The sequence below is a fragment of the Hyla sarda genome, chromosome 3 (assembly GCF_029499605.1).
Source record: "Hyla sarda isolate aHylSar1 chromosome 3, aHylSar1.hap1, whole genome shotgun sequence".
Classification (NCBI taxonomy): Eukaryota; Metazoa; Chordata; class Amphibia; order Anura; family Hylidae; genus Hyla; species Hyla sarda.
Window position 1 is genome coordinate 367,388,259 of NC_079191.1, and position 13,651 is coordinate 367,401,909.

Here is a 13,651-nt window from a genome sequence, read left to right on the forward strand (position 1 = left end):
GCCGGACCTGAAAGCCCCCGACAAGCACGTCGGCGCTCAGAGGGGTGTATGGAGCGGGTTCCTGACTCCTTTCTGCTCGATAATCTGCAGCCCCCAGCTGATTTCATTAGCTAGGGGGCCGCCGATAATAGCCAGCATACGGTGATCCTGATTGCCGCGGCTGGCTATTAACCCTTTACATTGCCGCTGACAGAGGCGTCTAAAGGGACATGTGAATGCTCTCTGGTGGGCTTGGGGGGGGGGGTGGGGGATCCACTATAGAGGTAGCCGAAGGGCTTACCTCTGCTTCCCTGGTGTCCGTGGAAAAAAAGTTAGAAGCTATTAAAAAGTCAGATCAATACCAAAATGGTACCGATAAAAAAAACTGATTATGGTGCAAAAAATGCGCCCTCATACAGACTTGTATGAAAAAAAAGCCACAGGGGTCAGAAAATGGCAATTAAAACTAATTTGAAAGTTCAGATTTTTATTTTTTTTACTTCTTAACCCCTTATTGACCAAGCCCATTTTCACCTTAACCCCTTAAGGACAGGGGTTTTTTCATTTTCATTTTTTGCTCCTTGCCTTTAAAAAATCATAACTCTTTCAATTTTGCACCTAAAAATCCATATTATGGCTTATTTTTTGCGCCACCAATTCTATTCTTTGTAATGACGTCAGTCATTGTGCCCAAAAATCTACGGTAAAACGGAAAAAAAAATCATTGTGAGACAAAATTGGAAAAAAAAGCCATTTTGTAACTTTTGGGGGCTTCCGTTTCTACGTAGTACATTTTTCGGTAAAAATTACACCTGATATTTATTCTGTAGGTCCATACGGTTAAAATGATACCCTACTTATATAGGTTTGATTTTGTTGTACTTCTGGAAAAAATCATAACTTCATGCAGGAAAATTTATACGTTTAAAATTGTCATGTTCTGACCCCTATAACTTTTTTTATTTTACCACCTATGGGGCGGTATGAGGGCTCATTTTTTGCGCCGTGATCTGAAGTTTTTAACGGTACAATTTTTGCATTGATTGGACTTATTGATCACTTTTTAGTCATTTTTTCATGATATAAAACTTTGATTTTGGACTTTGGATTTTTTTTGCGCGCACGCCATTGACCGTGCAGTTTAATTAACGATATATTTTTTATAATTCGGACATTTCCGCACGTGGCGATACCATATGTTTATTTTTATTTACACTGTTTTTTATTTTTTTTTATTTTATGGGAAAAGGGGGGTGATTCAAACTTTTAATAGGGGAGGGGTTAAATGATGTTTGTTCACTTTTTTTTCACTTTTTTTTTTTTTTTTTTGCAGTGTTATAGCTGCCATAGGGACCAATAACGCTGCACACACTGATCTTTATCATTGATCACTGGTTTCTCATAAGAAACCAGTGATCGATGATTCTGCCGCTTGACTGCTCATGCCTGGATCTCAGGCACTGAGCAGTCATTCGGCGATCAGACAGCGAGGAGGCAGGTAGGGACCCTCCCGCTGTCCTGTAAGCTGTTCGGGATGCCGCGATTTCGCCGCGGCTATCCCGAACAGCCCACTGAGCTAACCGGCATGCTTCTCGGTTTCACTTTAGACACGGCGTTCAACTTGGCCCCGCGTTATAGATCGGGAGTGGACACATGACGTTCCAGTACGTCATGTGTCCTTAAGGGGTTAAGGACCAGGCCAATTTTATTTTTGCGCGTTCGTTTTTTCCTCCTCTCCTTCTAAAATCCATAACTTTTGTATTTCCATCTACATACCCATATAAGGGCTTGTTTTTTGTGTGACCAATTGTACTTCGTAATTAAACCTCTCATTATACCATAAAATGTACGGCCAACCCCCCCCAAAAAAAAATTTTAGGGAGGAAATTTTAATGAAAACCAAAATTTTGCACATTTTGGAGGGTTCATTTTCACACTGTACACTTTACGGTAAAAATTAAGTGTTCTTTATTCTGTGGGTCAATACGATTAAAATGATACCCATGCCTAGATACTTTTATATTTTTGTACCGCTTAAAAAAAAAAAATCTAAAACTCTTTGTACAAAATCAGTAATCTAAAATCGCTCTATTTTGACCACCTATAACTTTTTTTCATTTTTCCGTATATAGGGCAGTATGAGGGCTAATTTTTTGCGCCGTCATCTGTACTTTTTTTTACATACCACATTTGCATATATAAAACTTCATTTTTTATACAAAATTTTTTAATTAAATGTGACAAAAAAGCAGCATTTTTGGATTTTATTTTTTACGTTTACGCCATTCACCGTGCGCGATCATTAACATTATATTTTGATAGTTCGGACATTTACGTACGCGGCGATACCAAATATTTTTTTTTTTTTTTCTTAATTACGCTTTTTGGGGGTAAAATGGGGAAAAACTGACAATTTTTCATTTTTATTGGGGAGGTGATTTTTCACTTATATTTTTATTTTTTTTACCCTTATGTTCCCATAGGGGACAATCTATAGCAATCCTTTGGTTGCTAATACTGTGCAGTGCTATGCATGGGACACAGCACTGCTCAGTATTATCGGTGATCTTTTGCTCTGGTCTGCTCGATCTCAGACCAGAGCAGAAGACCCCGGGAGACGGCCGGAGCCAGGTGAGGGGACCTCCGGCCGCCATGCTGGATGATCGGATCGCCGCGGGCGATCCGATCATCCAATCAAAGTGCCGCAGATACCGTGATCTGTATTGATCACGGCATCTGAGGGGTTAATGGCGGACATCCGTGCGATTGCGGATGTCGGCCATTACGGGCTGGTCCCCGGCTGCTGCTAGCAGACGGAACCTGCCGTGTATGACACGAGCACCCTTCCGAAGACCAAGCCCATTTTGACCTTAAGAACCAGGCCAATTTTATTGTTGCATTTTCGTTTTTTTCCTCCTCGTTTTCTAAAAATCGTAACTCTTATATTTTCATCCACAGACCAGTATGAGGGCTTGTTTTTTGTGCGACCAGTTGTCCTGCGTGATGACATCATTTTACCATAAAATGTATGGCGCAACCAAAAAAATACTATTTATGTGGGGAAATTAAGTTTGTAATTTACTGTAAAAATGTTGTGTACTTTATTTTGTGGTTCAATACGATTAAAATGATACCCATGATAACATACTTTTCTATTATTGTTGCGCTTAAAAAAAAGCTAACTTTTTAACCAAATTATGTTTAAAATCCTTCTGTTTTGATGACCTATAATTTTTTAATTTTTCCATATAAGCGGCGGTAAGAGGGCTCATTTTTTGCGCCATGATCTGTACTTTTTATTGATACCACATTTGTGTATAATACTTCTTAATTTTTTTATTTTGAATAAAATGTGACACAAAACAGCAATTTTGCGTTGTTTTTTTTTTTTTAACGTTCACCATACAGGATCAATAGCATCATATTTTAGTTTGGACATTTATGCACAGGGCGATACTAAATATGTGTATTCTTTTTACACTTTATGGGGGGGGAATGACATTCTTATTGGGGGGAGGGGATTTTTCACTTTTTTCCAAATTTTTTCACTTTAAAGGGGTACTCCGCCCCTAGACATCTTATCCCCTATCCAAAGGATAGGGGATAAGATGTCTGATCGAGTTCGCTCTGTGCGTAATGACGGGCAGTACAGGGGACGGAGCAGCGCGACGTGACATCACGGCCTGCCCCGCCCCCTCCCAAAGACTCATATTGAGGGGGGAGGGCCGTGACATCACGAGGGGCGGAGCAGTGATGTAACGATGCTCCGGCCCCTGTACTGCCCGTCATTACGCACAGAGCGAACTCGCTCTGTGCAGTAATGACAGCGGGGTGCCGCAGCGGCGATCCCGTGGGTCCCCAGCAGCGGGACCGTGGCGATCTGACATCTTATCCCCTATCCTTTGGATAGGGGATAAAATGTCTTGGGGTGGAGTACCCCTTTAATAGTCCCCATAGGGGACTATTAATAGAAATCCTTTGGTTGCTAATACTGTTGAGTGCTGGGCATAGCACTGATCAGTGTTCTGCTCTGCTCGATCTTAGACCAGAGCAGAAGACCCGTGGAAGGCAGCGGAGGCAGGTGAGGGGACCTCCGTGCGCCGTTCTGGATGATCGTATCGCCACTGCCGGCGATCCGATTATCCATATTTCTGACCGCACTGCCGCAGATGCCGTGATGTGTATTGATCACAGCATCTTAGGGGTTAATGGCAGACATCCGCGTGATAGTTGATGTCTGCCATTACCGGCAGGTCCCTGGCTGCGATCAGCCGCGCATGATCAGAGCATTGCTCTGATGTCCTGGTGTGCTAAGTACTGCAGCAACAGGATGTAAATTGTGTGCAGAGTGATGCCAGCCCGGGCTCCTTTTAACCCCTTAAGGACCACGGGTTTTTCCGTTTTTGCACTTCCGTTTTTTCCTCCTCACCTTTAAAAATCATAACCCTTTCAATTTTGCACCTAAAAATCCATATGATGGCTTATTTTTTGCGCCACCAATTCTACTTTGCAGTAACATCAGTCATTTTACCCAAAAATCTACGGCAAAATGGAAAAAAAAAAATCATTGTGCGACGAAATTGAAATGACACCTTATCTTTATTCTGTAGGTCCATACGGTTAAAATGATACCCTACTTATATAGGTTTGATTTTGTCGTACTTCTGTAAAAAATCATAACTACATGCAGGAAAATTTATACATTAAAATTGTCATTTTCTGATCCCTAGAACTTTTTTATTTTTCCGCATATGGGGCGGTATGAGGGCTCATTTTTTGCGCCGTGATCTGAAGTTTTTATCTGTACCATTTTTGTATTGATCGGACTTTTTGATCGCTTTTTATTCATTTTTTCATGATATAAAAAGCGACCAAAAATACGTTATTTTGGACTTTGGAATTTTCGCGTACGCCATTGACCGTGCGGTTTAATTTAATTATATATTTTTATAGTTCGGACATTTATGCACGCGGCGATACCACATATGTTTTTATATTTATTTTCATGGTATGTTTTTTTTTTTTTTGGGGGGGGGAAATGGGGGGTGATTTGAACTTTTATTAAGGAAATGACATTTATTAACTTTTTTTTTTTTTTTTTTTTTTTTTTGCAGTGTTATAGCTCCCATAGGGACCTATAACACTGCACACACTGATTGCCAGCACTGTTCACTGCAAAGCCATAGCTTTGCAATGATCAGCGTTATCGGCGGTCAATTGCTCAAGCCTGAATCTCAGGCTTGGAGCAATCAATCGCCGAGGGGACACGCCAGAGGCAGGTAAGAGGACCTCCGCTCGTGTGCCAGCTGATCGGGACACCGCATTTTCGCTGTGGTGGTCCCGATCAGCCCTGCTGAGCAGCCGGGCAGCTTTCACTTTTGGTTTAGAGCGCGCGCGCTATTAGCCCCGTGTCCCGGCATCAGATACATGCCGGGACCGACCCGATATGACGCAGGGTCACCGCGTGACCCCGCGTTATATCACGGGAGCCGGCCAAGGACTTAAATATACGTCCTTGGTCGTTAAGGAATTAAAATATAACAGAGCTGCAGAGTTATAGTCCCTACTGTAACAACAAATTTCCCACCGGGTCCCGTGATTGGCTGCTCGGTCCTGGCCAATTCAACACTATAAGGGCATGCTGGGAGTTGTAGTCTAGCAACAGGTAGCGGACAGATGGGAGACAAGGCGGGGATGTAAATCAGTGTGATCCTGATCAGGTAGTCAGGAAAGCAGAAACATAAGCAAGGTTCAAGTTGGTGTAGATTCTTGGAGCTTTTTAATCAGATGCGCCTAGATCTGCGACAGTCACAGTTGATAAATCAGGGTGCACTGGAAAGTGAAAAAACTTTAACGTGAGCAAGATGTGAAGATGAGCGTGAGATGTAAACAAAAAGTCGCAAATAAGGGGAGTTGCGGCAAATATAAATGAAGATAAGCTCTACAAACGTTGATAAATCTGGGACGATATCTCCATCTATTTTGTACATTTGTTTCTCCACTTTGACTTTAGAGTAGACAAGAGGAGGTGGTGTTACAAAGTGCCATTCTGAAGTGATTCGCTGTTTTTGTTAATGTATACCAAATTTCTCAACCCCCTGGTATAGTATGACAAATCTGTCACGCAAAGCAAAAGTGCAAAAAAAGAAAAAAACATTTTAAACTTCAAAACTCACTTTCCAAAGAAAAGAATGATAACTCTCCATTGTAGTGTTTTCCAAACATAGTTTTGCCACGGTTGGAGACAAACTCCCAGCATGCCAGCACAGCCTTTGGCTGTCCGGGCATGCTGGGACTTGTAGTTTTGCAACAGCTGGGGGCACCCTGTTTGGAATCACTGTAGTCTGAAATCCACTTGCTGTCCCATCAGAAGCTCAAACTATATTGTTCTGCCTCCCCTGATGGCTTTACACTGCAGCTCTTCTCCATCACATCAGTTAGGCCCTTTTCACACTGTCGTTGTGCTCAGACTCGAACGGCCATCAGGCTCCCCTTGGTTTTTCTTTCGTTTTATTTGCCTTTTGAAGGCCGTTAGCAAGACTGGAGCACAACAGGCAACAACGGGTCTTGACGGATCCCATTGACTATAATGGGATCTGCCGGGCGCCATTATTTTTGGCAGCTAATAGCGGGAGAAAAAGATGGCTATTGCAGTTTTTTCTTTTCCCCCCTCAGCTATTCTCCTAATGGCAGTGTGAAAGTTACGGTTTGAGTGTAGCCTAGCTCCATTGTCTTAGAGTATAAGAGTCGTAGAGTGTTATGACACAGCAGTGTGACGCCTGTTAGAATAGAGGGTGAAAAATTACTGCAATAGCGGTCTTTTTCTCCCGCTATTCGCCGCTAATAATAATGGTGCCCGGCAGACCCAATTATAGTCAATGGGATCCTTTGGGACCTGTTGTGCTTGGATTTCAGACTACACCAAGTTATGCTGGGAGTAGTAGTTTTGCCACTACTGGAGACACTGTTTGGAAAGCGCTATAACATGTTTACTACAATAAACACTGGTGCCGCTATGATGAAGCTGCGCCTGCACTCAACATATTACAGTAGTGGTTTCCAAATAGTGTATCTCCAGCCGTGGCAAAACTAAAACTCCCAGCATTCCTGGACAGCCAATGTCCGGCGTTCTTTATGGTAGTATAACATGTAATAGAGCCTTGGAGTTGTAGCTTTGCCACTGCTGGACACACATAGTTTGTAAACACTGCTGTAATGTATCGGCACAGCTTGTATTTCTATTGGACCAGGGGAGAGGGACCTCATTAGGATGGGAGGAGATATGCATATGGTAGGGAGTGGGGTGTTACTTATCATTTCTTCAGTGTGTAGATAAGGGGGAGGGCAGCAGCTTACTAGAAGTAGGAGAGGAGGATCGTGGGAAATCTAGTCTTTTTATTACTCTGCTTCTCCCTCTATGCTGAAAACAGAGGGATCTTTGGAAGGCAATTACAGGAAAACAGCTAAACCGATTTTGACCAAAGATGTCTTGCTGGATTAGTCTTTACAAGATCTATCAGATAAGTAAAGTTATTTAAGTATCAGTGCTGCATATCTCTAAGGAACAGGCCAATTTTCATTTTTGCACTTAAGTTTTTTCCTCCTCCCCTTCTAAAAATAATGTTTTTTTAATTTTGCACCTACAGACCCATATGAGGGCGGGTTTTTTTGCGTCTCCAATTGTACTTTGTAATAACTTCAATTGTTTAAAAACAAAATCTACTGCAAACCCCCAAAAATATGTGGGGTGAATTTTTATTTTTTTTTTACTTTAAAAAAAAAAAAAAAAATTTATCATCTGGTGCCGCAAAGTTACACACATTTGTAAATTCTTTTTAAAAATCTTAATACTTCCAGGATATATCAGCTGCTGTATACTACAGAGGAAGTTGAGTTGTTCTTTTCTGTCTGTCCACAGTGCTCTCTGCTAAAGCCTTTGTCTGTTTCAGGAGCTGTCCAGAGCAGGAACAAATCCCTATAGTAAACCCATCCTGCTCTGGACAGTTCCTGACATGGACAGAGGTGTCGGCAGAGAGCACTGTGGTTAGACAGAAAATAACTACTCAACTTCCTCTGTAGTATACAGCAGCTAAGTACGGGAAGGATTAAGATTTTTAAATAGAAGTAATTTACAAATCTGTTTTACTTTCTGGCACCAGTCCACCGGAGTACCCCCTTTAAGGACAATGGAGGTAAATGGGCGTTCTGGTGCCCTGGTACTTGATCAGTATTCAGACTGATCGAGCGCAGTAGCTGTGCTCACTTTATACACTAAGGGAAGGCTGCTATCAACAGCTGTGCACTTAGTTAATGACAGAAAACTGCTATCTTGCCCTTTATCATTAACCCCTTAAGTGCTGTGATCAATAGTGATTACGATGCTAAAGCACACCATTGATTGTCCCCCTAACTGGTCACCCCTCACCACATGTATGAAGGGATCTGATTTGTTTGTTTACCTTCAGGCTTTTCCCTCATCTGCTCCGTCCAGCTCTCGGCTTCAATCGAACTATAGCGCCTGTGCAGTAGATTGCTGATCACATATGCTAAAGTTTAGCATTATTCAGTGTTAGGCTATAAATCATAAGTAAATGGGCTGTTCGGTTTAGCTAAGCTCCTATAATGGAGTTTGTGTGAAAATAACATCTGAGAATGCACACAAAAAAAACATAAAAAACTTTTGTCGATCAGAGCCAGGAACGTTTGCTGGTAGATCTCTTCTGAATTTGGAAAAAAGTTTGAAGTCCTCTTTACTGGTGCCTCTCCTTTCACCACTTCTCTTTATGGAAATGCGGGCAAGCAGATCAGAATTGTCCCTAAAGCTAAACTTACAGGTTAGGTTCGTGTTTGACAAATTCCAGCAGAATTGGACTGTTATGGCAATTATCTATTGTGCATGGGGGACCACCTGATGGAAGATGTTAGGGGAGGGGGTTGGTGTTGGTCTTCACAATGCTCAATCCTTTGGTAAAAAGGCGAATAGTCCAGTCCACCAGTCTTAGTAGACATTTTCTTCCCTATTCAGAACCTATGAATGCTCAGCCAAGAGATTGCTGTTTGAATGCATTTTTACATCTGAAATGTATAGACACCATATTGGCTTTCCTGAACTGTGTGGAGGGGAAGTTCATGGTGCATACGCTATACTTGCATAGAATCCTGTAGTCCCTAAAAGTCTTTGGCATCTGCTGAGCGGTGTCCTGAAAGCCTCTACACTTAATAGGAGCAACTTATACTTGCTGGGTGACGCTTACTTACTGTAATGCTCAAAACTATGTATATTGTCTTATAAATGCTCTGTATGACTGGCATCATCTTTACGTTTTTGGTGTCTCCTTTGCTATGTATGTGCTGTGGAAGAAAAGCATTGTACATAACTTACTGTAGTAGCTTCTGTTTCTGTAAAATAGAAACACTACCATATCCAGAAGAAAACTGACATGTCTGTGTGCGTGTCCTGCCCAAAACAATTTTATATGAAATAGCTTAAACTTTCAGGTGGTGCGTGTTTGGAATTCACATTTTTTTTTTCAGTGGACTTAAATGTTCAGTTGTATTAGCTCATGAATTTTGACTCTCTTGCTTTTAAAAAGTCTGTTCTGGTAAAAAGGGAACCAAGCATTACATTTTCCCATATAGAACGTTTGACAACATGTAAATTCTTCAGCCTTGCCACCCCTGTGGGATGTTTATGCCTGCAGGGATGGTGAGGATATAAAGTCTGTAAGTCTCCCCCACCAGCGCTGTAAGTAGTCCCTTTGGCAGGGAGCTATTCTTGCCTAGTCCTGATGCCCCCTTATGTGCTTGACAGCCTGTGTATCTGCCCTGGTCCGTCTGCTTAGGGAGCAGGCTGATGACGTGGGCTGCCAATCACTCAGAGGGGGTGTCCCTACATCCCGGAGCGGTGGGACTAGGTAAGCTTAGCTCCCCGCCCAGGGGACGGCTAACAGGGCTGGCAGGGGAGACTTATAAACTTCATGGTCCAGGTTTATCAAAATGTGAGAGAGAAAATTTAGTGATTTTTCCACAGCAACCAATCATAGTTCAGCTAACGAGCTCTGGTAAAGTGAAACCTGAGCTGTGATTGTTTGCTGTGGGAAAATCACTCTATTTTTTTCTTACACAGTTTGATAAATCTAAGCCCATATCCTCACCATCCCTGCGGGCAGAAATGTTCCCCCGGGGATGGTGAGGATGAAGATTTTATTTTGCCAATCGTTGTATATGGTAAAATCTAATGCTTGGTTTTCTATTATAAATTTGGTGACAAGAGAAAATATTGCAGTTCACTCATCGGGGGTAGGATTACAATAAAGGTGTATCAAGCAGGGTTACATATTTGACAAGTGATGGTTCCAATAATTATCTAAAGAATAAATGAAAATACACACTCCGGAAATAAACCACAATATCAATAAAATGCTAATCTGTTTTTGTTATAACCCATACAGTGTGTGTAAATTATCGTTCCTCTATTCAAATGTATTGCATTGCTTAAAATACAAACCACTATTGACAAACATTATTGAACAATTCATTGTATTTCTTTGTTTCTTATGTTATATTGCAGTAATCTATGCCAGCAATTATGACCATGTTAGCGGACCATGCAGCTCGACAGCTGCTGGATTTCAGCCAGAAACTGGACATCAATCTTTTGGACAATGTAGTGAATTGCTTATACCATGGAGAAGGTGCACAGGTAACTAGAAAATGTTATCCCCTTTTATTTTGTCTATTACTTGTCTGCCATACTTTTTACTTGGGTATTAATGCCAAAACATTTGTTGAGGTCAAGTTTTACATAAGGCATCTGAAATGGGTGGTTTTAAAACTGTGGTCCAAAATTGCCAACCTAGTTGAAGGGTAACTTCCAAAAACTTCTGACATGGTGACATTCAAGGAAGAGTGGAGCAAGTACAGTATGGATTTAGACAAAGTTTCAGTCCCATTTTCGTGCTTTTAGTACAGACACTTAATGGGGGGAGGTTTATTTAAACCTGTGCAGATGAAAAGATTTCCCTAGCAACAAATCACACTATCTTTTGAGAGGCCTTTTTAATACTGAAAGAAGAAATCTGGTTGCTATGGACAACTGGTCAACTTTTCCTCTCACAGATCTTGAATGATTCTTGGACAAATTTCCCCCAATGACTCTTTGCAGAGTTCAATAAGCAGATTAAATAATCTTCACTTCTCATTGTGTGAGAAGTGGAGCAGTTACCCTTGGCAGACAATTAGATCAGTCATTAGGGATCGACCGATTATTGTTTATTTTTTTATACATATATATATATGTATGTGTATATATGTGTGTGTATATATAATATATTTTTCGGACAGATACCGATAATCAGTGAACTTTGAGGCCAATGACTTATACCCCCGGCCCCGCAGTAGCCGCTGCAGATCAATGATTTAAAGCGGGCGCTTTAAATCTGGCCAGAAACTACCGCCGCCCGCTTATCTCCCCCTGCCGATCCTGAATCCAACCACCGCCGCTGCCCCATTGCCTCGCCCATGCCCGGTTTTATAATTACCTGTTCCCGTGGTCCGCGCTACTTCTGGCATCCTGAGCTGTCACTGTGCGCACTGACGGTGACGTCGTGTTGAAGTTACTCGTTATTGCACAACGCAGAGCAGGACGCCGCAGGAGCTAGAAGTAGCGAGTACCCCGGGAACAGGTAATTATAATACCGGAGATGGAGGAGGCAATGGGGCGGTGGCGGTCTCTGGCCGGGGGACGGGGCATTATCGATACTGATAATGTCCAAAATCTTGAATATCGGCTGATAATATCGGCCAAACCGATAATCGGTCGATCCCTATCAGTCATCTTTGATTGAGGCTCTTGAGACAAATTTGAAAGTATGCAAAACTTTTGAGATATTGCACGCTTCACTCGCCTATAAGGCTGGTAGGGACACGAATAGTCCCTGCAACATGTAAAAAGTTATGTATGACATGGACTCTCTAAAGATGTGTTCACGTTCTAGCTAATAGGGTTATTCATTGTATAATGAAAAGGTAACCTTTTTCTCATATACTTCCCAATTTGACTTTTAGGGTGCGTTCCCACATAGCGTATACGCAGCGTATTTCAAATTTACGGCAGCAGCGGGAAATATGCTGCGTATTCCTTGCTCACTATACACACAGGGCTTTCTGCACACATAGGGCTGCTGCCGGAAAGCCCTGTGTGTATAGTGAGCAAGGAATACGCAGCATATTTCCCACTGCTGCCGTTAATTTTCCGCAGCGTGAAAAACGCTGCATATACGCCGTGTTGGAACGCGCCCATAAGGTGTCTATTTGCTATAATTAAATAGGAACCTTTCGTGGTGTACTTTTAGGGGATAAAAATCAGTCCTGGTCATGTGAATATCCCACAGGTACATTCCTTGTCACAAGACACAGTACAGTTATCAGAGCAGTAACTCATGGCCAGGACATATTTCTTTTCTTAGTAAACAGTAATTTAGGAAGTTTTTTTGTTTTTGTTTTTTTTTTCCTTTTTGTCATATGCAAATAGTATCTGCCTTTTATAGGGGGTTTTCCTTCATCTGGATCAAAACCTTACGACTATAGTTTTGTCTTGATGGTGATGTCTCCTTTTCAACCTCATCAGCTTTAACTGCACACTGAGCTTTTTCAACATCCAGGTTAACTCATGGTTCAGAAAGCATGAAAGTCATCACAGGTTCTGTTTAAAACATCAGAAAGTGTATTGGAAAATTGTATGTATTCCCTACGCAATAAATCATTGTCTAAGCTGTAAGGGGTACCAAGGGGTAGATTCTGCCCAGAAACTGTATATCTGTTGCTAGGTTATGCTGCCCCCAGTATGGGCAGCATAAGTAAAGAGATGAGTTTCTTTTAATTACAGCACTTTAGATGAAGGATGTTGTAATTTAGAATAGCATAACTTTTAATTTCCAAACATTTGTGTTTTTTTTTCTTAAATCATAGCAAAGAATGGCGCAGGAAGTATTAACCCACTTAAAAGAGCATCCAGATGCCTGGACAAGAGTGGACACCATTCTCGAGTTTTCACAGAACATGAACACCAAAGTAAGAGAACGTTAACAAGTTTAAAAAGAAACATTTTGTTGCATTGCTCTTCCACCCTATTCCTCTAACAACTTTTAGGAAGGTGTCTTGATTGCTGGGCTTTGGCTTTTGTCTGCAAGGCTAGTTTTGAAACAGTGAATGCGATTCACTTCAAGTATATATAAAAACAAAGTCGATTAAATATACATTATGGTTCCAAAAGTCTGTCTTTAAGTACGGGTTTAAAAGGGGCTGTCTAGTTCCAGCTTAATTCTCATGTCCCTGATGAGTGTAGATGCCTTAGAAGTCCTACTGTTTTGTATGTTTGTGTGAGAGAGACATATATAAATTTGTAATACGTCTCGGGTGAACTCTCAATCCTCCACTCCTAAGGGCTATTGAGATTTTAAGTTTTGGACTCTGTGCAGGATTGATATCCCAAATAAAGACTGAAGTTGCTTTGAAGGTGTATAATTGGGCACCTGAAACAGTTTAATTTGCTAAGACATGTATACTACCCTTACCTGTTGCTACATTTATTAAACATTAGATATATATTTTTTGAATAAACAAAGGGTTTCTTGATAAATCAAAATACTCAACAGCACTTTGAGCCTCCCCT

The 13,651-nt window shown here is 41.5% G+C and overlaps 1 protein-coding gene across 1 annotated transcript in view; it reads left to right on the forward strand.

Moving 5' to 3' along the window:
- Positions 1–13,651, forward strand: part of XPO1 (exportin 1) — a 93,815-nt gene that overhangs the window by 16,523 nt on the left and 63,641 nt on the right. Inside the window, exons 2-3 of the mRNA XM_056567744.1 lie at positions 10,550–10,681; positions 12,949–13,050. Coding sequence (XP_056423719.1) covers positions 10,556–10,681; positions 12,949–13,050 — 228 coding nt within the window. The 5' untranslated portion in view covers positions 10,550–10,555. The remainder of the gene's footprint in view (positions 1–10,549; positions 10,682–12,948; positions 13,051–13,651) is intronic.